The 27,975-nt window shown below is 40.0% G+C and overlaps 1 protein-coding gene across 2 annotated transcripts; it reads right to left on the bottom strand.

Annotated features, from left to right (window-relative positions):
* Window positions 1-38: 38 nt before the first annotated feature.
* Window positions 39-27,914, bottom strand: LOC111672703 (uncharacterized). 2 transcript variants are annotated; one of them, XM_087180361.1, is made up of 12 exons: window positions 27,422-27,914; window positions 22,552-22,750; window positions 22,009-22,171; window positions 21,245-21,529; window positions 19,618-20,583; window positions 7,924-8,023; window positions 7,311-7,348; window positions 6,978-7,153; window positions 6,127-6,331; window positions 4,545-4,646; window positions 3,780-3,851; window positions 39-3,054 (listed from the first exon to the last, which is right to left on the bottom strand). In XM_087180361.1, exons 2-12 carry the CDS (start codon window positions 22,596-22,598, stop codon window positions 2,845-2,847), a joined length of 2,364 nt encoding a protein of 787 aa, XP_087036487.1. In that variant the 5' UTR covers window positions 22,599-22,750; window positions 27,422-27,914; the 3' UTR covers window positions 39-2,844. The 2 variants fall into 2 exon arrangements, with proteins under 2 accessions (XP_087036487.1, XP_023286004.1); XM_023430236.2 differs by having other exon boundaries at window positions 22,009-22,174.
* Window positions 27,915-27,975: the final 61 nt, after the last annotated feature.

Consider the following 27,975-nt stretch of genomic DNA (forward strand, 5'->3'; position numbering starts at 1 on the left):
ATTTCAGAGGTCACAGAAATCACACATGGAAGCAGGAATTTTTGCTCACCAAATACAAACATTTTTAAAGGACAATCCAAATAAATACACAAGCTGGCAAATCCAGAACAACATGATATCTGCTAAGAAACAACTCTAAGTGCACATCGGGGAGCATAAGCAATAGCTAAGATGGTTGGTCTTAAAGGAATATCCAGACATTTTGGGAAATACATTTGTTGACTGAGAGTAAGGTCAACACTCTCGTGTCTGTTAATTACAATGAGCAGCTGGTTAGCTTAGCACAAAAACTGGAAAGAGGGGGAAACAGCTAGCCTGGATATGTTCAAAAGGTAACAAAATCTGCTTATGCCTGCATATGCTTCATATTTAGCAAGTAGACACAAAGGCTGTATCAGTCTCTTTCCCATCAAACTATTGACAAGGTTGCTAATAAGCATTTTCCCAAAATGTTGAACTATTTCTTTAAGAAGGTACTGCATGGAGTTATAATCAGTCTCTTTCTCCATCTACCGTCACTGCAAACATCTGTTAAGTTTTTATTGTTCATCAAGAACCTGTTACATTATGCGACTTTTTTTTCTCTCCAGTCTCTACATGACTATTTGCCTTCCCCTTTAATATGTGTATCATTATCTGTACACCATCACTCTTTTCTATAGCCATATCCAATGGTTTGAGCAAGGGTTGTCCACAATGTCAGTGAGCTTCCTCATAGTTTGACTTTCACTCATACTGTAACACATGCTTGAAGACAAAACAACATAACAGCCCAGAATTAAAAATCTCACAGTATCCCATTAACTAAAAAAAAAACAAAACAAAACATAATATAACGTTATAAATAAAAACAGAATGACCTACAAATTAAGCCCAAACTTTAAGAGGATAATAAACATGCACCCATGTAAGACTACGCATGGGAACCTGCAGTTAAGACTAGGAGAAAAGTTCCATCATGACAATAATAAGTAGAAACATATTTTCAGTTGTCTGACTTGGCTTTGTGATGTCAAGGCACTGTATAGCTTAAATAAGATTGTTCATGGCTGTAAGTGTTCCACAGGGTTTGACTAAAATAATGTTACAATAAAAAACTACATCTAACATAATAAATCTTACTGTACATTGTGAACAATCCCAACAAAGTGTGAGAAGGGTAATAAGTGTTTGGCCACAAAGGTACTACGGACGCCATGCTGGCTACAAATATGTTACATATGAAACAATTCCCTCCATAACAAAAAGTAACTACTACAGATGTACGATTTAGCTCCACCTAATTGCCAGGTTAAACCAAGATAAAAAGGAGATAAGACACTAGTTTTGTTTTCCACTGTAAAACAAACCTAAAATCATGTTGTGAGTACAAACATACTGAACTGTACAGTCTCTAACAGTGTAAATATAATTAAGTGCTGATTGTTTTTTTTTTCTTAAAGAAATTGGCAATGTGCGGAAGTTGTAGTCAAAAGGAAAAAAATCAAATAAAAAGGAGTTCAGCTCTGCTAAGGAATAAATACAATTTAACTCTGATTCAACAAAGATGCATCTAAGTGAACTTGGAGTCTAACAGATATACAAAGGAGCTGGGAATGAGGCAGTTATTCAAAATGAATGGGTCCCAAATGATTGGCATTAAAGTTTTCAACCTCTGCAATTTTAAAACCATTATTTTTATGGAATAAAAGCATCTTTCAAATTAGGATGGCAAATTACAGGAGGAAAAATGCTTGTTTGTGAAAAATGAGATGACAGTGTCTTCTCTGTATTACCACCTGGGGGTGCCACAGTCAGAATATTTCAGCTTCCATACAAAGCGGCTTTCAAGTCTGGTGATATTCTATATTTTTCATACTATCAACAAATCCCAAGAAAAGACCAAAACCAACAACTGAATTCGCTAACAAGTATTGTCTGAGTTGTCAGCTGTACTGCTGTACAAAAAACTATTTAAAAACACATCAAAGTGCCACACTGTTGCAGTGTGTGATATGGTTCTTCATTATGATGAACATTGGCACTCAGTTAATTTTAAGTTGATCCCACATGTCTGGCTGCTGTAATTCCTTACTAGAAAACCACAGCTGAAAACAGCCACCAACAAATGCACTATTTCCTACTGCTTGAGTAACATCTGCTAAAAAACTGCAATGTCCAGCTGTTTTAGGAAATAATTTTGCCCTTTTTTTGAATTGAAGAATATATTTGTGTGACATGATAAAAAACATTCTCAATAGGAACAAATGCACTTGTTGAGAGCCAGACAGTCTGAGCAAGTCTAAAAGTATGAAGAGATTCATGGGATTTGTTCACAATAATAAAAATATACAATATTCCTACCCTTATCCTTTCACATCGGATTAAGCAGTCTACATTTTCTGCTTTTAAATGAATAATTCCTTATTAAAAATGTTGTCCTGCACCCTGTACAGCAGACCCTTTGTCATAGGAGAAGAATCACAGGTGGAACACACAACATTAATGATATTGTGCATGCTGCCTCATGGATTAATGGGACTGACAAACTGTTCATGTTAAACAGTTCCCCATGTGTTTCTCTTGCTATGACAAGTTAAAATGTCTGCTGTGATAAAGGCCTGTTGAGGGGTTAAGGAGAACACAACAAGGCTAAGAATGGGGAAGTAGTAGATCTGAATATGCTGAATATGAAAGAGACTGCATTTGTCAACGACTCGGCCACGCATTGTTATGGGATGATGTGTTTACCAATATGAGGACAAATGTCTGTGAAGGAATCCTCAAGGAAGTCCAAAGTGTTCCCCAGAGAAATGACGAATGAATGGAAGTGGTTGTTGTGAGTCCAAATGTTCACTTCAGACTTCAAGTCTCAGAGTTCACCATGGATGAAATGATGCCCACCAAACTATCAAGTCCACAAAGATAGCCATCTTCTCTGTTGCCCTCTACCCACGACTCTCTGTGGGTTAGTTCCTCCCCGTCAGGAAGAGGCGTGGTTTTCCCAAAGTCAATCATCCAGACTTTGGCCCGTCCCTTGCCGTCATGAACGAATAACAAGGAGCTGCCAATCACCTGCAGAGACAAGGAGAGACAAAGAGGTCAATACAAAGGCAGGAAATAATCACTAAACCAGCCTGTATTATCTTTTTTACTTAACATTGCATGTTTATGTGAGTCTTTTAAAAACATTATCTCACTTCCCGTTTTGTGACATCAACTTCTTATATTCATGTTGACTGTTATGTTTGTATGTTTGTGTGAGTGTGAAACTCAATGTGCGGTCAGAGACGTTACTGTCCAGTTTCCATGACAAAACAGTATGTGCACTGGTGTGTTTGCTCGAGTCAGTTCCTGTCACTGAATTATACTTAATTACGAATCCTAACATATTAAACTGAGCCCAGTCCTATAACATAAAGAATTAGCTCTAATTCAAAAACATTTAAACACTAATTTAAACACAAACAGGTCTTAACATTTTCTGTACTCAAGTTACAGGCTAGTAGAAAATATAATTTCACCAAAATGTGACAAATAGTCAGTGCAGAAAAAAGACAACCTTGTATCTGTTAAAACGCACAGTGACTTTTTTTTCACAGAATGAATTTTTCACACAAACAACCTGTTTTTCACTATAATTCATTTATGAATATGAGTTTTATTTTTGACTTAAATTAAGTTAATCAATAAATGAAAGATATCATCAGTCTTATGTTAAATGTAAATATTTATTTCTTGGAGTAGCACCAACATGAGCAGCAGTACAACACTGTTCCCATCATTGGACGTGTCTTTACCTCGTGGGTTTTGAAGAATGGGGAGATCTCCAGAGTGTCTCTGATTTCCTTCAGCCTGGTTAGATAACCGTTCTGGGAAAAAAACACACACACAAGACTTAGATTTATATTGTTCTCCAAGTTCTGCCCACTTCTGCTGGAGGAAATTTTGTGTGGCTTTATCAGAATTTGGCTGCTGAATGGATCAGCTAGAAAACTGTACTCTAACTAAAGCCATTTAATTCCTATTCTCAGACCAGTCAGCTCCACAGTATATCCTTTAATAGCATTTTTTATAATTAAAAGATGGATGTTGGGCAAATTTCAAAAACTGAATGCCTGTCTTGATAATAATAATGCCAAATAAAAGATACAACACATGAATGACTCATGAATGGTTTCAAATACTAACAGTGTGCATCTGCGGGTGCGTGTGTGTGCGCAGAGGCCCAGGGAGTTCCCAAGGACTTCCTTTTTCTTCTGGCCCAGGAAGCTTAAGGTCATATTGTGTACATGTGCATCTATGTACGTGTACGTGTACGTATACGTGTGTGTGTGTGTGTGTGTGTGTGTGTGTGTGTGTGTGTGTGTGTGTGTGTGTCTGTTTGTTTCCAATGGGGTTTTTAAAACAGCACAAAACAGTTCAACAAAATTCCATTCCTCAACTGTTTTTCTGTCCCATGGTCAAGGCCATTGACATGCAGACACAAACACACAGACACAAACACACAGAAAGACAGACATAGACAGACACACACACACACAGTTAACCACAAACACACTCACCAGTATGTCCTTATTTCCTTTGACAAAGTCGTGAAAGGCCGCAGTAACTTGCTCTCTCGTCTTCGTCTTCTTAAAATCTCTGTTCACTGTCCCGTCTTCCTTCTACAGAGGAAGAGGAGAGGAGAGGAGAGGAGAGGAGAGGAGACCATCAGTGTCAGAACTAACTATGTCAGAGCTCAACATGATGTTTATTTGCACTGGTAGTATGTGACAGTATATCACTGTAAGGAGCAGTATGGTGTAAAAAATTGTTTATATTTACGTAATAACTTCAGAAACTACAACTTCCAGGCTTCTTGTACAGATTGGAAGGATGGGGCAGATGCAGTGGGTGGGAAGTGAGGAAGGAGAAGGAGCAGAGGAGAGAATGGGCAAGAAAAGTAGAACAAACAATGAGGGGAGGAAAGGAAACAGGGAGGGAAATATATTTTTAGAGATTTGGCTGTAAAGCAGGGAAGGGTCTTTGACTGTGTTCTACTGGGTTATATACAGAAAAAAAACTTTTTCGAATACACTCATATCAACTCATTGCACAGTTCTGTCTTTGGAGTCTTGGTAACAACACGTCAAACTATGAAGTCTCACAAAAAAGAAATAATCAAGAAAGGTAGCATTGCAAAGCATATTAAATTTACTCTCCACCTCTGGTGAAGGTAAAGTGGAAGTACCGGTAGATGTAGTAGCACTAACAGAAGTAGTAGTGCAACTTGTAGTAGTAGTAGTACAGATCATTAGGATCAGCAGTACCAGCAGTTGTCACCAACCAGTTGGTTGGTTCAGAGTGAAATAAATTCACTCTTATTCTGCTGGCTGCCTGGTAACAAGGTACTATTTGGAGTCAAAAGTATTTTTCCCTTTATGGTGAGCACAGCTAGGGATCTCTCTTTCACTCACACTCACTCACACACACTCTCACACACACACACACACACACACACACACACACACACACACACACACACCTGATTACAAGTTTTAAAGTTACAGTTACAGCCTACAGTTTTTCCACATACATTATGGTAAAAATATCTATATAATGTAGACATACACAGACACACATTCACATTTACAAATATAGAGAGAACCACATGAACAGCAACATTTCTTCTCACTGACACTAATTCATTCACACACACACACACACACACACACACACACACACACACACACACACCCTTGTTTCTGGGGATAACCCTTAGTGTCATGGCAACAGACCACCGGGAGGCTGTGAATGTCCTTATATAGTCACGACCCTCAAATAAAGACAGAGAGAATTGGTGTGTGTGTGTGTGTGCGTGTGTTTGCGTGCGTGCATGTGTGTGTGTGTGTGTGTGTGTGTGTGTGTGTGTGTGGTGTCAGTGCCAGATGCTCAGGCCTATAGAGCTGCCACAGACAGGCCTCATGTATGACAAAGCAACTCATGCGCAAATATATACTTCAGAGGAAGTTTCTGATCAAAACAGGAAGTTAGATCATGCCCCTGAAGGACACATACATCCCCACACACAGACATGCACTAAATACTGGAAGAAAGAAGGGAAGGAAGGCCGCACACACACACTTTTCTCTTTGTGAGTCTTACCTTGACTCCCTCTATCCGAAATCCCAAGGTGGCTGTTGAGCTTATGGTTTCTCTCCACTGCATGTATCTGGGTTTGGTCACTGCTTTCTGGTCGTTTTCCTCTAATGTAGGTGCCTGAGGATCGACCTCAATCATTTTCTGATACATGTCAGGCCTCGGTGAAGGCTTCTTCCGAGCCTTGGTCAGCTCTTCCTCAAGGTAGGTCCTGAGAAGAGTGAGAAAGCAGGAGTGAAGAACAGCTGTTAACATTGCACTCTCGACTGTCCAACACAAATGCTCAGGTCTGGAAATATCCCATCAGTAAAAAAAAAAAAAAAAGAAAAAAGTGGGAAGCACACAAGCGGTGAGATGATTATATGGATTTTAAACAGACCCCCCGAGTTAACCAGACAGAGGAAGCAAAAGCGAATGGTAAAATTATCACAGTTCTTACAGTTTGCAAGGCTCAACTTTGGCCAAAGGAACTTGCTGTGTTTCACATACAGATTTTATGTGCAGCAAGAAATTATTACAGATGTTTTAGGTGCTTTTACTTGGATTGTACCAGCAAAATGAAGTGGTTAGTTTGTGAGTACATTGCTATAATAACCAATTAAAAAATGGCCAGAAGCATAAAACAACACCTAAGAATTTCCCTTAATTGTTGAGGGAAAAAAACACCAAACAGTGTGTGGTTTATTGTTAAAGGCACCTGCAAAAGGCAAAAAGTTGAGGAACAGTTACTACATCCATGCAATGTACATGAAATATTATCTATCATCATTTTGAGGTGTGGCGTCCATCTACCCACTCACTATTCTGCTGTTTTAAGGTTATGATGACGTCATGTAATCTGACGTCAATTTTCTCACCTTACTCCCATTTTACAGTCCATCACACACGGAAAGTCGAACTCAGCCAGCAGATCCTCCATCTGGTTGTATTTCTGGCCGTCCTTCTCTACGTCTCCGTGGTAACCAGGCACATACGGGCGCAGCACATCCCTCATCAAGAGGGACAAGCAGCGCTGCTCACATTCACAGTGTTTCTAAAGAATATCATCAACAATTTATCATCACTTTGTGCCCTTGGCTACACTGATTCACCATCAATAATATGTGGAACCTCTCTGAGACAGAATGTACATTGAGCAATTTCCTGTGTAATGACATAGAAGGTGTAATTGATGGGAAAGGGTGTCTTACTTTTAAAATGCGTCCGTTGGCTCCCGCCTTGAAGCTCCCTGTAAAAAGACACACTTTTACTGTGAAGTAAGCTGCAGGCTCTTATTTTTATTTAGCTGAGCCTCCAACCTCCAGGACACCTATTCACAGGGGGCATCGCCTGATGTTTCCCCATCCCGTTATTACCCATCCATACACATACCAGCAATGACTGACTGATGTGCTGATTCAAATGCTCCTGAGCACACCACAAAGATGTCGTAAAAACTTTACAACATTATCAGAACACAACACAACACAAATTAAATCTAGCCAACAATTTGTAGGCCACTGTAATCTGATCAGTCTCATCATACTGTAGGTTCAGAATAGAAATTGAGAACGTGGCTGATTAGGCTCTATAAAGACAACCCCCAATACTGGTCCATATGCTCAATCGGCCAAACAGCCACCACTAGTGCCAGACTACAGATCACAGACATTTTATTCCGGCCCAACTGCCTGCTTGGTGTGTCAAGGCCCTGCCTGCCTGCCCCGTGTTCAGCCTCCAACCTCTGCTGCGTGACTGAAAAGAATGCATTTACATTTTTATTATTCTGAACCATATAATTTGTGTGTTTGTACATCCGCATACCTGCGTGCCCAGCCAGTTGTATCCAGGGATATTTCTTCTTGAAGGACATCACAAACGGAGACCAGTGGACCATGTTCTTGATCTTCTTCCAAGACTTGTGCTACAAAAACAAACAAACACAAAGTGATTATCCTTCAGAAAGATCAGGATGTGCTTTTGAGGGAGGAATCTAATAACCATTCACTCCACTAGATGCTCTGTGTGTTACCATAATGCTTGTGGCCACCTGCCTGACTGGTTTAATAGTAAATATTCATGGTCATTGGCCTGAGGTTCTCCATCCCTAAACCTGTTTAAACCCAACTCACTCTCTTTTGAAAATTAATGTGAGTCAATGTAATTATAATGTTTTTTACTTTTGGTTATGTAAAAAATGTGGAGCCTTTTGAAGACATGACATTTGATGATGGTATGGGGCAGAGTTTACCAACTCAATGCATAAATTAATTTAGAGGACTCTACTAAAAGCTTAATCTCTCAGACAGTCTCATGCAGATTTAAGCTTAAATTCACCAGCACCAGTATTTTAACTTCCCCTCTGAAATGTCTGGTGTTATGCATCTTTAAACCTGGGGGAGCTGTCTTCGCTCTCTCTGCCTGGTTCTTCCACTCTCCCTCCCTCTCTCTTTTTTTCTTTGGCTGTTTAAGAACCTCTGGAGGATCAAGCTTGGGTTTCCCCTTGTAAGACACACACACACACACACACACACACACACACACACACACACACACACACACACACACATAGTGTTTCTCCAAGGGCTCTCCCTGTCCCTGGCAAGGACACATTGAACTGCGGGACTCCTGCCACACACACAAACAAACACTCCCTCATTCATAAACAGAGCCATACACTGCCTCTGAGTTGTTTCTACATCATTAGGTTTTCTCGCAGTGACCACAAACTGATTCAAGGCCAGTTCTCCCTTTCTCGAGCTCTCTGTCTTTGTCATAGAAAGACTTTCCTTCAAAATGTTATATTAATATTTAACTATAGAAGAACTGCAGCTGGAGAAACACGTGTTAACCTTTCTCAAGGTACTGTATGGTTACTGAATGACAATAACTGTTACGGTTATTGGATAAGATTAAGAGAAGTTATGTAAAAATGAAGAAGATGAGTGACATATTGAAATGAGCAAAAACATAAAAAAATAATCGTCCTTATCCCTTTGAGTGCTAATATTCTCCTAAACTGTGCTGCAAGTAGATTCAAGGCTATTACAAAACATGCTAATTTTGCTTCATGTTGCAACACCTCAGTGAAGATACAGTAACTCATGCTTGATATTCAAACCCCAAACAGTTTGTTTGTTTTTTTTAAGCCTGGAGCATTACATCAGATGGAAAAATTCCAGATGTCTTGTTCTGTGGGTTTAAACAATGCTCAGCTGTGCAGCTTTGTAACAGAGTGACCAATGGATACAGCAGCACGGAAAATATGAATATGAGTTGTCCCTAAAAACACATTAGGAAAATGCTTTGCACAACCTTTGTGATTAGGTTTTAGATCTCAGACACTGTAATCTATTTGACCTTTAAATAATCACATCTGGTCAGTTACTGGATGTTTTGTGATACAGTTTCAACACTCACTGAAAAGTCATGTCCCGTTCAAAAACAGACAAAACAAGATAAACTTTCCTTTTAAATATGTTATCTCACACACCAAAGGTTTCTTTTGGTCTGAAACTACCAGGAGAAATAATATTATGTCTACAAATAACTGGAGAAAAGGATAAGAGAGAGGAGAGGAGAGGAGAGGAGGAAGGATAAGATAAGAAAAAAAGAGGACCATAGAAGGAGATATATAACCCATGTCACATAATCTGGACCTGATGAAAATTCATCAGCTGATAGCATGACTATCTATGGTTAGACACACACACACACACACACACACACACACACACACACACACACACACACACACACACACTCTCATCTCCCTTTCTCTCGCTCTGTTTGAGGAAGTGAAGAGTCACATGAGGGGTTTTTCTTTGCCCCAGTGAAGAAAAGAGTAAGAAAACCCACACATGTACAGGTCACATGGTGGAAACTCACTCCAAGGTGGGTCAGCTGAAGTGGGTCTCCAAGAGCTGCAAGGCTTGACCCTCAGATATCATTAGGCTTACTAGGATTTGCCTTGCCTTGCTGTGCTTAAACTTATATAACATAATGCTTTCTTTGCAATTTCAGGAAACAAAAGTAAGACGACGGTGGCCTGGAGGCAAAAGGCAACATCTAGTAGCAGTTTCATGGGATCCTCCATGTGTCAATTTGAAGATATGACTAGGAACATATCCAACTTAGTAAACATATCTCAATTACCACTGTCCCGTGGTTAAAGGAAGTGCATTACTGATTAAGCTTTGCAGACCACCAGAAAGACAAATAAGTTAAACCCAGTGGTATTCCCCTTCTCATTTTTTCCACCATCTTTAGTCAGTTAGCAAGAGAGCAAGAGTATCAGGCTGCAGCTTGGTAAGTAGCCAGTGTCTGTGCTTTCTCTGTCAACTCAGACTGTCATCCATCTACCATGTTGCCCACTTATAGCTGGTGTGTGTGTGTGTGTGTGTGTGTGTGTGTGTGTGTGTGTGTGTGTGTGTGTGTGTGTGGGGTGTGTGAGCTGTGGAGGGCAAGAGAGAGAAAGTAAGGGAAAGTCTGGACTACATCAAGTGTGAGAATTAACAGACGTCTCAGTGTGTAGATTTAGGAGCTAGAGACATTAAAATGCAATCAGAGGAGGACAGTACAGGACAAGAGGAGGGAGGATCAGTTTGTGTGTAACTTAAAAAAATAAAAATAAAGGCTTCAACTACCACAATGATTTTACCAGCATTATTATAGATCAATAAAATCTAACTCCAAGAGTAGAGCTGTCAAACATTACTAAACAAGGACTAAATCGTGGTATAAAAGCATTCTGTGACAGCAGCTGCAAGCCCTGGTTGAAATAGAAGTAACACTAGCAGTGTAGGTGACGGTACCTGATGGCGGCTGGTGCGGAGGTGGATGATGGTAATGATAAAGATGGCTCCGACTGACACAACAACACTCCACACTGAATACAGCCATGACGACCACATCATGACCGATGGGGTTTTCAGTCAACCGGGGTCAGTTTACAAACCAACAAGACTGATTATCTTTGCAGCTCTTCTGCAACACACCCAAACTCTGTCCCTTTCTGCTTTAAAAACCAGCACCTCAGGCTCACTTGCTCCTCTTTCTACGTCCCACACGATTTCCATGTGTGTGTATGCAGGGATAAGCAATTGTGGATCATTTGATTGGCAAAACAGAAGACAAACATAATCTGAGCATGCAAATCTCTGCACAGGTCACAACATTTGAAAGACACAGATGGAGCTAAGTGTGTGTGAGTGGGTGTATAAGTGTGAACGCACACGAAGTACTGGGAAAATGTAGAGGCTTCGTGGAAAATGCGAAGAAAATATATACATTTATAAGTGTTTTCCCTACATATACTGTATATGTTTGACTATGTATGAATGATTGAGTGCAAAGCTTTATGAGAGTTTCTGTATGAGCATGTGAGAAACAGCCATGTCTAGCCATGCACATAAATCAGTTTGGACATTCTCTCTATGTGGTTTTAAATGAATACACTGATGACAGTGTTTTACTTAAAAATGAAAGACATTCTTTCAAATAATAACTTCACAGCTGGCAGAAGCATCAATTGCCTTCTGAGAGCCTGTGAAAACAAATTTGCATGAATGTGTCTAAATGCGTGACATGTGGATAAAAGGATTTGTGCAAACATTGAGATGATTATTGGAGAAAGTATTTGCAGTTGTAGGAACATGTCAAGAATGTGTGGTCACATAGAGGGTCTGAGATGAAGCCATTCAAATCAGGAAACTGTGAGTGAAAATCAACAGTCATTTTGACAGTGTCTTTAGAGCTGTATCCAACTTTCCAATGAGATGTTTAGTAATGAGTATCCAATCAGAAAAGTTTTAATATGCACTTAAATCAAACTGTTCATCACAATCTATTGTCATTTTTAAGGATAATACAGCTATTTTTAAAGGTTTATCTAAACTAGGGATACAAATAACAATTGTTGGTATTGATTAATTAATTCACATGTTTATGTTTGCAATCAATTCATTAATTTTTTATACAGGATGCCTAAAAACTGAGAAAAATGCCCATCACAATTTCTACAACCTAAACATATTCCGAATGTTGGAGATTCATTTTCTGTCAATCAATTGAGGAAAAAAAGATCTATTAATCAGCTTCTTGTTTCAGCATTAATCTAGATTGTCCTCCCTTACATCAGTCCTAGTTTTCACTTCAATCAGTTTAGTAGGAAGTATTCTGACCTTTACAGAAGTCATTTGCTGCTGTTCATTACTGTACACTATGAAAAACTATTTCAAAACTAAAAGATGACGCATCCCAACCTACATATAGCCTTCAATTGGTGTATTTCGTGTCTCTGTTTTATCGGTTTTTCCATATCAATGCCTGCATTATTTTTTACGCTATCCAGACTGTCAATCATCAGACACCCACAGGAAGAAATGGATGTCTCTACCAGGAAATAATTCCTCAAAACATGTGGTTCAAGCTTCATCTCCTTAGCTTCATGGGGTTCAAGTGCTAAATGGTCGCATATCTCTAGTATTCCATTTTGTATTTTAAGTTAGTATTTTAAAAATTATGGAAAATTATCATTTTTAAGTTAGCAAGGCTGGACATGAAGCTAAGACTGATATACAATTCAAGGAGGTGTTTGATATGGCAAAGTCCAAGTTCTCTCTCCTAGAACTTCCATCTTTTTCTGGCTCATTGCTCTCCGGCAGTCTTGCTCTGTCTCTCCTATCTCTATCCCCAGACCAGCTGGATGTCAAGAGGAGAGCAGGAAAAACAGTAAAGTTTCCATTGAGAGAGAATGAGGGAGAGAGAGAGAGAGAGAAAGAGAGAGAGAGAGAGAGAGAGGAAATGGTAAGCGAAGGAACTTCTTGCAGACAGGAAGTGGGGGGGGTTGCCGCTTGCCTCAGCGACAGTATTTTCCACATCCGCCGCTGACTACAAACAAAAGAAAGAAAAAAAAGGCCTTGCCCTCTGTAAACAACAGAAAGAGCACGGAGGGAAAAAGAAGCACTGAGGCAAAGAGTTTTTATTGGCTCCTTGATTATTATCTCGAGAAATGCACATCATGTTTTTCTCCACACGTGTCATGCAACATGCATTTACATGAAATAAGTTACTGGTCATGTTGAGCAATTATCGTACGCAATATTGAAAAGCGTGATGCCACAAACAATATGCATGTATGGAAATTTGACTTTTGGTGACCACAAGAACTCAGGTTACACAGGGCAACCAGATATTACTCATTTGCATGCAGGGAGGGGTAAAGTGAGGCTGAGCGTGGTGAGAATGGTGAAAAAAAGAAAGAAAAAGAACTTGGGCAAAGGGTAACTCTGGGTTACAAATGTGTAATGTGAAAAGGCAGGGGAAACACTGATGCATGCTGATGTTTTCAACGAAGAGGCACTGAGGAAACAACAAGCCTGATATCGCTCACCACAAGGTCCCCTTGCAGATACAAATACTGCAACTGTCTGAGTCTGCAAAGTTTAGGCTGAGAGACACACACATGCACACCGTAATCAAACTCACGAACGCACACACCGAGACAAGATTAAACTGCAAGGAGCGTGATGCAGGCTAAACACCATGCTTGGAGAGTGCATGATAAATCTCTTAGCAACCAAGGTTGGCCAGTGGAAAACTAGCTTTGCAAAGTTGACGGCTATACAAAGGTGTGAAAAAGCGACACTTCAAAGAAAAAAGGGTTAGATGTTTCTGATGTGGCTGTTCAGTTATGTTGTAACTAAATACTCTATTCTGATAAGAAAGAGTTGTTTCCAAATTCAGGTCACTATGGAACATTAAAGAGCATCTGCTGATCTAACCTCGACTCTGAAACACCCTGAACTGAACATGAGAAACAGAGGCAGCTTTGGGGGTTTCATAACTTTCTCACTAACCAGCAGAATAATCTATAAAACATGTTCATGTTAATATGAAACTGTCAAATCTGATTTACAAACAGAGAGCAGAAATTAACCAAGACTTCTTATCAATTCTGTTAAAAAGCTGTTGCATTCAGAAGTGCAACCTCTGGACCTCCAGGCTGAGGCTTACTCTACATCACATTTTGCATTCATACATCACATAAAGGTTTCCCCTGTATGTTTCTGACAGCTCTGAAACCAAGTGAAACCACATTTCACTTCTGCACTGGATCCAATACTAAAGATATACTTTCAGCCAAAATGTCAGCTTCAGTAGCGTCAGGCTGCCCTCACTGCTCCGAGGCCGGGGCAACTTGAACACGCGCATACACGCACTCTCACTGACAACCTCACACAGAAACGCCAAATAAAGAATTGACCGGTGTTTCCCCTCTCAGAGTAAACCAAGTATGCACTCTGTCTCTCTCTCTCTCACACACACACGAACACGCACGTGCACACACACACTCGCATGCGCACACACACACACACACACACACACACACACACACACACACAAACAACAGATACACACACACCCATAAACTCAGAGATTTTCTGTCACACACATATACAGCTGTGAGAGGGAAACTCGGTTTGACGTCACAGGGTTGCTAGGCAACTAGCCGCCGTGGTAGTGAAGATTTTCCACTGCAGTACAAACAGTGTGTGTGTGTGTGTGTGTGTGTGTGTGTGTGTGTGTGTGTGTGCGTGTGGTAATATTTTGTGCCGGCCCACTTGGGTTACAGTTATGAGTTTTCGTCAAGTGTAGTCCACCACAAGAACTCTTTTTTTGGTGTTGGAGATGAGGATAGATTCAGGGTTAGATTTGCGGATGATGAACCTGGGATGGTGAAGATTAATGTTTGTGTCATCACAATTCAAAGGATCATAAAAAGGGATGTGAGCCAATGTGCCATAAGTTGTGTTTGTGAGAAGAACAGTTTCTCTGTGTGTGTACAGTGTTGATGTTGTGCAGAGTGCAACTAGCAAAAATTGTACTGTGTTGTGTACAGAGGGTGTGTCAGTATATGCATATATATATGTGTGTCTGTGTGTGTGTGTGTGTGTGTGTGTGTGTGTTTTACAGTTGAGTAGTATGGGTTTATTTAATTAATCCATCCTTTCAAGAAGCGGCTGACTACTGAAATGTGTCCAACAACGTAATGCACCTCAAGCTTTACTTACTGTCAAGAGTGTGAATGAGTAACAACACACCTTCTGCATCATTTATAGAGAAACATTCATAAGTCCTGCCCCACTTCTGTTCCACTGTAGCTTCTGCTCCACTAGCTTTAGTGTCCTTCGTCAGTTTGCCTAAAAGCTAAACATGATGCTGGAATTTTCTACACATCAGCAAGGTTTAAACACAGCTGCAGGAACCACTAAGCTTTGACAGCAAATTTATATAAAACATATTTTTATCATTATTTTAGGGCTGCATCTAACCATTAATCTACTAATAATTTAGAAAATAAATGTCAAAGAAAGTGAAAAATAGCCAATAATAAGTACTCAGAGCCCACAGTGACATCTTTAAATTGTAGTTTCTGACAGTCCAAAACACAAAGACATTCAACTTATTGTGACATGAAACAGAGGACAGTACATATCCTCATATTTGAGAAGCTGGAACCAGGAAATATCAGGCATTTGTGCTTGACAAACAAGTTCAAAGATGAATCGACTACCAAAATGAGTTGGCACCTAGGTCACAATTGATTCACTGACTAAGTGTTAAGCAAAAGAAATGAGGTGATTCAAATTTATTAGAAGGTACACTTATATGTATGGTAAAGTCAAGTATGAAGGGGTGGAATATGTGTCCATTGTACAGACATATCCCATAATTCTTATTGTTTATTAGTGTTTTTTTCCCAATTCATTTACACACATAGACTTTCATTTCTATGCCATTCAGAATGATGTTTTGATACAGTTTTGTTTTATCAATTAATAGTTAATTTTTTTTTTAAACATTTGAACATTTATAGCTTTAAACCCTGCCATTGCCAGCTTCTGATTATTAATACAATATATTACAATGGTTAATTGCTAAAAGTTTTGCATTTCCACAAATCTCTATGAGTTTTTTATCTGTAGCCGTTTGGTTTCAGCCTACTCTGAAAGCAAACTGGTTTAAGGAAACTTAAAGATAAATTGTACAGAAAAGCACACGATCAGTATCACCTCACAGAAGACACAACTCTATACTATTGGCAGATTCTTTTTTTTCTATTCCACAGAAGTCAACTGAAATTTCAGAAAAAAATAGAAAACGCAGATGGCAATCTATTGCAGGTGCCCTTTTACTGCCAATTTACTAGAACTAGGGAAACACTGGCAGCACATATGTGCCTTCTAACCTTGGAGAGATGCCCAACAGTCAAAAGATCAGCCAAATAGTGGCTATATATGGCTTTGTTCAGATTCCAGCCTCTGCCAGCTCAGGATGTACACTCTTAAAAGAATCAGTTGATATAATCCAAAAGCTAATAGCCATAACAAAGCAGACGTGTTTGACTGCATTTATGCAAGAAACAAAAACACCATGCTTACTTGGGTAAATAATACAGAGAAGCATTAATTCATTCAAATGACTGTGAATGTTGAATTCAGTCATCAGGATATGGAACAAATGCATCCAAAATGAGCTCTTAAATACAAAAATATAACAAAATGTAAACCTATGAATATCAACTTTGCTACTGGCAGAATAAATATGTGCAGCCACTAGTTTCTGCAGAAACCACTGGTCTTATACTCTATCTTTTTTATTTTTCACAAGCGTGAAAGAACCTGTCCTTTACTGGTACATTTCTCTTCTGTCTCTCTGTAACATTGATGTGTATGTACAGTATATAGTAGTACCAGAGCTACACTTTTACATCTGTGTATTTCCCAGTACATGGTTATATGTCTCATAAAAATATACAAGTGTTGGGTCTAATTGTTATATATCAAATAAAGTCAAGTCACTCCTTCATCAAATAGCCATAAGAAGAAGCAATGTGTCTCCATTAATGTCAAATTAAGAAAACATGGTTAATATACAGAACATATTGAACAACTTCTCCTCTTGTGCTCTTTCTTTCTTTGCCTCTGTCTCTCTCTCTCTGCCAGTCTCACTCTCCAAACTCACTGTTTTTCTCTCTGTCTTCCTCTCTCTTCTGTCTCTCCCTCTCCTCTCTCCTACATACCTCCCACACGAGGAAGCATGCTTTATGTGTTTCTGCATGTTTGCCTCTTGCACACGTATACCAGGTTTCCTTAGGCTACAGATCAGGAACTGTGACAAACTACAGACAAGAACATGAATAACCCTCATGTTTGACATCTCTGCACAATGATGCTGGAAACCCAGACTTTTACTAGTAATTATAAACCCTGTCATTCAGGCAGCTGCAGCTTCCATCAGGAGCTTCTGTCTCTTTCTTTCCTGGATCAAGAAAAAAAAACAATGCCCGGAAATATGCAAAGAGCAATACAAACACTATGCAAATTCACCAGCCAAAGTCACTTAAACAAATAGTTTGATCCGAGTCACCTAGGAGAGCTGGGACTTGGGTCTAGGGATTGGCCATTCGATTAAATATGCAAGAAAACTGCATCCATCACTTTGCACGAAGTGGAGAATCCCTGGATAAGCTGGCTAGCTATAAATCCCGCTCTGCAATGTGGTCACAATAACAATATTTCAGTTTTCTCTGCTGCTGCTGCTTCTCATAAAAAAAAGAAAATTGGAAAATTTGATAGTTATAATAAAAAAAGCCATGTCTTAAAAATATATGTAGAAATACTGGATTCAATATTGATTTTTGGGTTAATTAAATGAGTATTTAAATGCTTATAAGGTCAGTTGTAGTACACTCACAGGTTGAAACCACTCAGTCTTAAAGCTCATATAAGATTCATGATAGCTCAACTGATACAGATACTGATTACTTCACAGTGTGAAGTAAACATGAGCACTTCATTCCTAAAGCCAGAAACCCAGGAAGAGAAGGCTTCTATAGCTAGAAGTCCTAAAAAAGGGACACTTGTGGAACTGGCACATTGTTTAAGAAAAACTTGTAAAATCAGTTATACAATCCTGCATTAAATCATGTTTCAAAGCAGTAGTGAGATGGCCTCGTGAACTTATGCTGGCTGCAAATAAAAACACATCCACCCACCCACCTACACACACACGTACCCAAACAGGCCTCAGCCTCCTCTTTGAACTGCATCCAAATGCAGGCAAAGCCTAAGTGTGTGTGACTGGCAAATTCTCTTGCTTTCCCTTTTTCTATCACCCCCGCTCTCTCTCACACACACCCTCACATTACCCACACACTGAAAAACACACCTACACACACAGGTCGGGCCACAAAGCTAGCTTTGTTACTGTGAATGTCAACCATTACACAGGGAGACAGCTCAGGCCAATTTGACACAGGAGCACCCAGTAACATGCACAGGCACACTGAAACAAACACACACACACACACACACACACACACACACACACACACACACACACACACACACACACACACACACACACACACACACACACACACACACACACACACTGAATGACACATTTTGAGGCACACTTGGTAACAGAGACCCGCAATAAGACAAACTCCCTTCCAGACCTTCAGATTAGTTGAAAATCCCCACTTCTGCACTAGCTAGGTTTTGGGTTTAGATACATGACCTTTGTAAAACTCCTCAGATTATTTAAAGGTTCCTACCATTAAGGTTACAGTACTTTTAACTTTTTACTTTTCCCCAACTGTGAATACTTCTGTGCTCCAATACAGCTGAACTTGCTGTAACAATTAAATTCTACAATGTAGCAGCTGGACACTATCTAATGAAATAAATTGATACAATGAATAGGAGACAAGAGTGAGAGTCTCCAGCCAGCTCTGTGAGCTTGTACTCAGAGCTTTGCTACATGTCAACATCCCAATTGCAAACATGCTTATGTTTACCAGGTATACAATTATAGTCTAGCATGATGGCATGCTTAACATTTGATCATTAGTGCTAAAGACAAAGGGCAGCTGAGGTCGATGAGAATGCTATTAGTATTTTAATCATAAATGGAAGGTTTCACCTGATGATAGATGAAAAGTAGGAGGATCACCACGATTCAATCTGAGAGGAACATGAGTATCTGTATCAAATCTCATGGCAGCCCACCCATTCAATTGTTACCGAGACACTTCACTCAAAACCACAAATGACAACCTCCACCATAAGTCTCTCCAAAATTTTGTGCCAATATCTCTGTAGTAAAAATTGGTATAAAAAATGTCATGGAAATCCATCTAATAGTTGTTGAGATATTTCAGTCGGGGCCAAAGTGGTGGACCAACTGACAGACCAACCAAAAGACCTTCCTGGAGCCTTGTTGCTAGCGTGGCTAAAAACATTTTGGTATGTATCCCTTGACTTTTACAGGTAATCCATCCTGTTTCTCTGACTCTTCCCATGCCGATAATATATTGCAATCTGAGCGAATGTAGTTTCCAAAGTCTCCAAACCCATTTAAAACTACAAAAGGTCTACTGAATCACAAGCGGTTACTGTGATATAAATTCAGACACACACACTAGCAGTCACACGTGGCTCTACTTACTGCTTTCTGTTGAGAACTGAGAAGCGCAGGGTTGAGAAGCTGCTCCCCTTTCTCCGTATCACTGGAAATATCCTCTTCAGACTCTTCCCAAGATGAGGAGAAACCAGCCGAGGACGTGGAGGAGGACGACAGCTTCCTGAGGGAGCGTGTGGACGGATTTGTCCCAGGGACAGGGCTAGAACTAGGGCTAGGGGTATAGCATAGTCCCTGGTCTGAGCTGGGGCCTTCTGAAGTTTGAGGCTGGCTTTCCAATCCGTGGTCAGTTATTATGACTGCAGGGATGGAGGGAGGGATGGAGGGAGAGTGGTTGGATGTGTGATCGGTGATGTCCAGCAAACAAGGGGAGCTCTCGCTGCTTTGTGCCCAACAAAAAGCAGGGGTTTCTGGGTTAACCTCCAACCTGTTTGCCTCTGTATGGAGCAGCATCTCAGGACACAACTGGTCCTCTTTCTCATCTCTCACTTCTCTCTCTGTCCATTCCTCCAGCATTTCTTTGTTTTCTACCTCCTTTACTCTCAGTCTTTCTCCATCTTTTTTCTCTCTGTATGTTGTTGCATCTGGGTTTAATGCCCCAAGGGAACCCTGAACAACTAACAGCCCATCTAAACAGGGGGTCTGCATTGTTGTTTCCGAATGGCGGCCATTTTGACCAATCAGTGTCTTATTCTCTGTGTTCATTTTAGTAGCACTGCTATCCCTCTCGCCTTCGTTCGTTGCTCCTCCTCTCCTCTCTCCTGCTGTTATTTCTTCCCCCATTTCTCTCCCGTTTTGGACAACAGAGAGAACTTGACTCTCTTGTGGGTGGGTCATTGGGCATTTAATAGCTGTGTTTCCTTGGCTGGGATGGGAGGGTGTTTGGCTAGTTGATCGTCTTTGAGATCGAGGGCTGCGCTGGAGCTCACTGTTAAGCACCTGGGCACGAATCCCGGAAATGTGGGCCTCAAAAATGCCCACTTTTCCCCTGACCTGAAAGACACATAGAGAATTAACGTAGAGACACACAGCTACAGTTTCTAGTGTTTCCCCTCGTTTGGCAATAATCAAAAAAAATCAACTGTTGGAAAGCTACAAATTCAGTGTGACTGTCGAGCGATTTCAAACTAAGTACTAATGTAGGTTGGCCTTCAGCTGTATACATAAAAGAAAAACATTACAAATATGAAGCCAATATTAAACCAATAAATGTTATATGACATTTATGAAGATCACACTATATTCCAATGCAAAAAAAAATTGAATCCAAAATACCCTTCTCTAGCATTCATACCAGATAAAAACAGTAAAGCAGTAACAGACACAGCTGAATTTGAGCCTCAGTCCAAACTGTGGCTTGTCTTCATTTCCTTATGTTTACTTCAGCTTTCAAAGCTTGAGTAACAGTTGAATTCTGGGATCATCACCTGTAGCTGGGTGAGAGTCACTGGCATTTTCCTGACTTACCCAACAAATCAAAGTAAAGTAGTAAATCCTTCGGACTTTTCACACATTGCTTTATATTGCTTAATGATTGCATTTCTAGATAAAGATAGATCCGTAGGTGTAGAAAGTAAGAAAGAGACACAAAAGGCACAGTAGAGGACAGAAATACAGTTGCGTAGACAAAGAAGGGAGGCACGTGTAAAATCACCTCAACGTTCTGCAGCTCTCTGTGAATTTGCAGCAGCTGTGCCTGGCGTCTCCTCTCCTCTCTCCTCTCTCCCCCTCCCGTCTCTCCTCCCCTCTCCTCCTGACCGTCTCCTTCCCCTCTCTCTTCACCGCCGGGTGAGCTCAGGCGTCGGACTCGCTGGCCCACATTGACTCCTAGAAGCTCCGGGCTTCGCGGGGAGGGGGAACGGGCACGAGGGGTGGGGCTGGTACAGAGCGAGGATGAAGGGGGGAAGACAAAGGTTCGACCAAGGGATCGGGGGCTCGTCTAGGAGCAGATAAACACAAAAATGATTCATTCATATCAGCTGACATTAAAATACAGCTCGAGAAATGATCTTCAGCTGTTTGGCAAAATACTGCAAATACTGCCAGTACAAGCAAAAGCAGTTTTTTATATTTATTCCATTATTTTTCCAGTTTTTCTGTATTTTTTAAAGCAAGATTATGTAGCTCTTACTGGACAGTGGAAATGACTGTATCATATATCTCACAATATAAAAATATCTATCATAAGTTTGCCAATATTAGCTAACATTAGCAGTTACCTAATTATTATAATGTAATTTATATTATTGTTATTATGAGTTCAACTTTACATTTCATCAGAACCCAGTCAATCACTGTAGCATGACAAAACTGATAGATTTAAGTATGTCTCTGTTGTTCTGGTGTTTTAGCATGGATGATGAACTTTTGGGAAACAACTGGAAAACACTTAAAGGGTAAATGTGGAAACTAAGTTACCTTAGGACTGGTTGGGCTGTAAAGACCTCCACCCAACGCTCCCCCACCCAGTAACTGGCAGTAGGTGCTTCGATCTGGAACCGGCAGCACAGGTCGGGCGACCGGGCTGGTTCTAGCTCGGGAGGTGGTACTAGAGGAGCCTGACTGAGTGTGAAACTGATTACTGCTGAGAGGAGAGGAGAGGAGAGGAGAGGAGAGGAGAGGAGAGAAAAGAATAATACCGAATAGTAAAACCACAGGACTGGAAAGTATTTCCATGGAAAATTTGTAATCTGATTATCACAAACCAATCACTACAGTTCATTATGTGAAGCTCCAAAAGCTTAGATTACGAACGAAGAAATTGCTATTATCATTACATACATATATATACATATATATATATAAATAACATAGTTGTGTTAATTGCTCTGTAATTATTTAAAAATACAGTCCAGTCTAACAGTTTCTCAGCTGCAACAAAAAAATATGGACCAAATATATTTAAAGCATTCCCACTCCCAAAACTCTCCAGGAAAACGGTGCAGTCTTAAAACAACCGACCTGTTCATGACTCCGAGGCTGTTCAGGTTCAGGGCAGAGGCTGCCATCCCCGCGGCCAGGCCAGGGGCTTTGAGTGCTGGGTACACATCTGACAATCTCCCCTGAAGCTGCAGGGAGGTCCGGAGAACAGCTCTCAGTGTTTCCTCTGCATTCAGTCAGTAACAGTAGCTCCACACTGCAAAAAAATCTGCACCCACCCCTGAAAAATGAAAGAGGCCGGGAAAGTTCATTATGCAGTATCTTGTCTGTCTGACTATTTAAAAACTGGTAAGACAAATGAGGTGGAAAGTAAATCGAGTGAAAATTAAAATGACGACAACATTCTTTAAGATGAAAATGTCATACATTTTTCAGAAATGACACTGGAAGTCCAATTTTCCATTCTTGAAAAAGTCATTCCTAATTGCGTAATGGACAAAGAAGATTATTCATGCTGTCCTGCTGTTAACCCAAATAAAAGATATCATTGTTCATACTGGGAACTAAACTAAAGAAATGAAAACTAACAGAGAGAGAGACAGATAGATATATGAGGAGGGGGACAGAGGGATGAATATATTGAAGAAAATCAAAATGAGCAAGGTAATGTTTCACTCACTAGAAATAGCTTGCCTTCTCTTCTATCAATGTTCCATAAAAGCAGAGATTTTTACAATCCTCATCTGAATCAAACAGCTGTTTTATTACAGAGCTCAGTGTTTGGCCCTCTCAGTGGTAATCTTCTTCCTTCCTATCCAGCTACATTACTGGTCAATCTACACCAGACTGTCTCTGAAACCACTTTGAGTTTTACATATTCAGCTGTATGAACCTTTTCCTGCTCGTTTTGACGTTGTGCCTAACAAGCCTTTGTTCTAAAAGGAGCAACACCAAAGTCCAGCCTGACCAAACTCTCACAGTCTTTTGCTCTGCTCAGTCGCGTTTGTTTGAAATTAACTTCAGTCTAAAAATAAAATAACTTCAAGGTGACATTCTTTCAGGGCGAAAATGAATGAGGGAGGCGCATGGAAAAGGGCAGGAAGATGGAGATATAGAGAAACATTCAGAGAATGAGAAAGGGCAGGGGGGAGAGGGAAAATGAGGTGAGGAGGTAGAGAGAGAGGCAAACACGGTTAAAAAGTGGCAGCAGAATTAAGCACAGGAGGAGACGGAAAGCTAGAGAGAGCGAGATCGAGAAAAGGCTACAGTTCAGTTGTGGAATCTCCTTGTCCTGAAGTGATGCAGATAAAGACGTGATAAGTCATTGAATGAGCACTGCAGCAAAACACAACACGCTCCCTGTAGCATGTTTTTGATCTTATACTGTAGATTTTTCAGGTTTGTTTCAAGAAATTGCAAGTCATTATTGCAGTGGTTTCAAGAACTATCATTTACTGGACTTTCTATTTTAGCTGTGCAACAGTGTAGGAGGCTTGTATTCTTATCAGAAACAGACATTCAGGAACCAAAACCAGTCATTTTGGCCCCTAAACCAAGACACTACTTTAGAATTTTCTATTGTGAATGAGAAGGATGCACTCAGGCTCTAGTAATAATACAGCTGAATACAACTGTTCATCTTCATTTTAGTGGTTTAGGTGTTTAACAAACTCTGTATGTTAATGAACACAAGCAACAGGTTGTAGTAACATGTCCTGCTCTCAAAAAGGCTAAGCAAATAAGCTTCACTTTGCGACGGGAGTTAACAACTGGTGTTTGATGCGCAGTGGTCAACTGCGCATCAGTTGCAAGAAACATCGAATTTTCCAATTATGGTTTTTCAGATTGAGTTTCAACTTGGCCAGACTCAGACTACAAAAGATGAATTTTTCTTAAGCATTAAAATACCAACTGCAGTCATGTACTGCACTTTGTATTTCATGCAGACAGATTATCCAGTATGTGTGTGTCCAAACAGAGTCAGAAACACATTGTATATTTTTTTGCACACAGTTATCACTTCTGTCGTGCAGAGCAGTGAGCAAAAATAAACTGAAGCTCAAACTTTTTTGAAACAAGAGCTTTTGAAAGTCTTCTCAGTCCAGACCTCGGGCTTGCTCAAACATACTGGTACCCTCGTCATGTGGTGAGCTGCTAGAAACTGCCCTGGGATGTGTTTTGATTCCAGATAAGTTAAGAAATTAGGCTATGAACTACGAGGTAAACATGGGATTTCCTTGTTGGGGAGTGACACAGTTAGAGAGAGGCAGGAAACAATCTGAATGGCTTGTCTCTCGAGTGGCTTACCAACCACCAGTGCTGCTTTTTTCACTTGGTATAATCATATTCTCTCTGCTTATTAGACCCTATCATTCAAAAAGATTCAATGAAAACAATATGAAGGCCCACAGAAGAAGGTGAGCGACGTTTGAGAGAGAGAAAGAGGGAGGAAAGGACAGAGTACAGGACAGGACTGAGAGAGCTGGGTGAAAGAATGAAGAGCGAGGACAGAAAGAGAGGTGTTTACAGGCTATTTTGGTTCTGTTGTCTATTCTGAATCTTTCATGCAGAAGTAGTGGATCTATTTTCTGTGAAATGGCTAAGTTGTTGTACTGAAGCAGCACTGGGCACCCAGGCGCATTTTTCACACTGCATGTTGCACATGGTTAGCTACATCCCAAAGACTTTTTTCTCTTTCTACTGATGGACTTTGCACTTGCCAAAAGGTCAGATTTGTCCACGGGGATCATTAAAGTTTCACTGAATATAATATTAAAAGCTATTAAACAGAAGAATTCCTCAAAGCTGCGTAACACTGGACTACCTGAACTGATAGCCATGGTCTATCTAGCAATTAAAGGTATTTCACTGGGCCTTAACAGTAGGACCACCTACAACAGAGGACACCCATTGCACCACATAGACTTTAAAAAAAAAAAAAAAAAAGGTACAGTATGTGCAGCCCAACTCTGGTACCCACATATCTTCACCTCCCTTAAAGGTATTTTCCAGATAAAAGATAAATGTCTCAGCAGAAAATATGCTGAATAATCCATGAAGACTATGTTGACATTCTGACTATATTGAATATATCATATTTGTACCAATTAACAAAATCCATGGAGCAGCACAGGGAAGCAAACCATCAGCCTGACCATGACTGACCACTGTGCTGATGTGCCATAATCATAATGGGAAAACATAGTGCTGCCTTTGGTGCACCAAAAGTGGTAACTGCAATAAAAAAGAAACAAAACTCAAACAAATACTGGCTGGCATAACTGCACATGTAAACTACTTCACAGTGTTGTCTGTGCTTCTGCGCAGCCTAATGTCAGATTGAGTGGGACTGCGTAAGTATTCAAACTGTCCTATTGCCCACACAAGTGGGCAATAAACCTACATACGGTTCACTGAAAAAAAAAAAAAAAAAGTTTACAAGGTGTAGACAATGATTGTTGAATATTGAAGGCGGTATGACAACTTATTACAGTGAGATGGTCAACATTTGTCTATGAGATTTTTGCCAAATCCCCTGGTGTATTAAGTTAATGAGGGAAATGTCGCACATCAATGAGCAGGACTTAAGGTAATATACCAAAAAAACACACATCCCGGTCTGATTATAAAACCTTAACATGTGAAGCTCCTTAACAGAATTTCTGGAAACTTAACTATATTACATATATCAATATATATCAATATTGCAAAAAAAATTTCACAAGAGAAAATTTTATCCATATTGCCCACTCCAAGCAGATGGGATACTCAAAGCCAAGAACCAATCTTAAAGCTAAGTGGTTCCCAGAAAGTAAAAAAGGCCACACGAAGGCCTTTAGGGGACACAAAGTCCAACCAAATATGAAATATCTAGAGCTGCACCAATAGGTCAATTGATCAATTAGTTGATCAATCTGCAACTATTATGATTGTTCACTTAAGTCATTTTTAAGCAAAAAATACCAAACCCTTGATTATTCCTTCTTCTCCTATACAAAGATGTGCTGTTTTCTCTGAGTCTGGGACTGTCGGTCGGACAAAACAAGCTGACTTTTTGATTATTTTCTGGTATTTTATTGACCAAACAATGAATCGATTAATGGAGAAAAGTAATCGGTGGATTATTCCATAATGACAGTAATTGTTAGTGGCAAACCTCGAAGTAACATATAATCTAATGCAGTCTAATTATCTAGTGCTAACATGATGCAAGTTTTCAGTTCATATAGCCGGTCCCAAAGTGGTTCTGGTTGCAAGTTGATAAAATAATTTGTTAAGTCCCAAGTCTCTTGTCAAATCTTTTACCACCTCCTCTTCCTTTATATGAGTTAACAGTGACGTGCAAAATATGTGCTGAACTATATATAGCTGAAAGGCAAATTTGTAGAAAATCTGGAAAAACCTGAGCTTCAGTTATTTGAGAGTCAATATTTGAGTTTCAGTTCTTCAGCATAAATAACTATTGTTACATACAGTTGTTGAAAGCAAAACCTAAATAGATTAGATAAGGTATTCAAAATAATTTGGTCTTGATAAGAGGATTCATTTCTGGATTCAGATGCCATAAAATGCTGTCCAACTCTACTCTTATCTAAGGTACTTTGTGGCTGAAAATTAGTATACAGCATTTTATAGTACTGTATATCATTGCAGAGCAGCTGTAATCTATGACTGAATGCATCTGTAATCATAGAGCATATATTAAGGGAGGAATTCATAAGACTCAAGAGAACCAAATTCTTTTGAGATAAAAAAAAAAACACTGTTTAATTAAAAATAAGGATTAACTTGTTTAAACTCCTTAAATAGCTTGGTTTCCTCATTTCCACACTTACTAAGAGGATGACTGGGCTTATATTCCTGACAACTTTCACTGTTTGCACTAGATAATTACACTATTTAAGTGTAATAGAATTTGTCCAACATGACAGCAGGCCCTGAGTTATCTTACCTCAGCGCGGTCCCGTCCCCTCCACGGCTTCTCCGGGACACTATTAGTGGTCTCAGTAATATTACAGCCAGACACCAACAGCATTAACCCGAGGATACTTCTCTGTCTGACACTCGAAACGCTCACAAAACACACAGAGTTACGGCTCCTTGTGCATCGAAATAACTTCTCGACTCCTCTTGTGTGTTTTTGTTTTCTTCCATAAACGAACTTGTTCGACGCTGCCGCCGGTTCGTTTTAGCTTCTTCACATTCTCACCAAAATCCTCCTCCTCCACAGAAGAAGATTTTCAAAATGTCTTTCTCTTCCACGAGCAGGTTCTTCTTTCTCTTTTTGATTATTTCAGGAAAACTTCAAAGCATTTCGGACCGACCAAAGAAATCCTGTCACAGTTTGCTCTCAGGATAAATACTTTTAGGGGAGGTTTCTGTTGTCATGCGTGTTGCTCGACACTTCTCTGCTCGTAGTAAAGCGCTGTTTGTCTGTGTGTTTGAAGCCGGAAGCAACAAGACAGTCTCTCTCTCTCTCTCTCTCTCTCTCTCTCTCTCTCTCTC

Source organism: Seriola lalandi, unplaced genomic scaffold (assembly GCF_002814215.2).
Source record: "Seriola lalandi dorsalis isolate HSWRI2012SDOR001 ecotype SW California unplaced genomic scaffold, Sedor1 jcf7180002054901, whole genome shotgun sequence".
In the NCBI taxonomy this organism is placed as follows: Eukaryota; Metazoa; Chordata; class Actinopteri; order Carangiformes; family Carangidae; genus Seriola; species Seriola lalandi.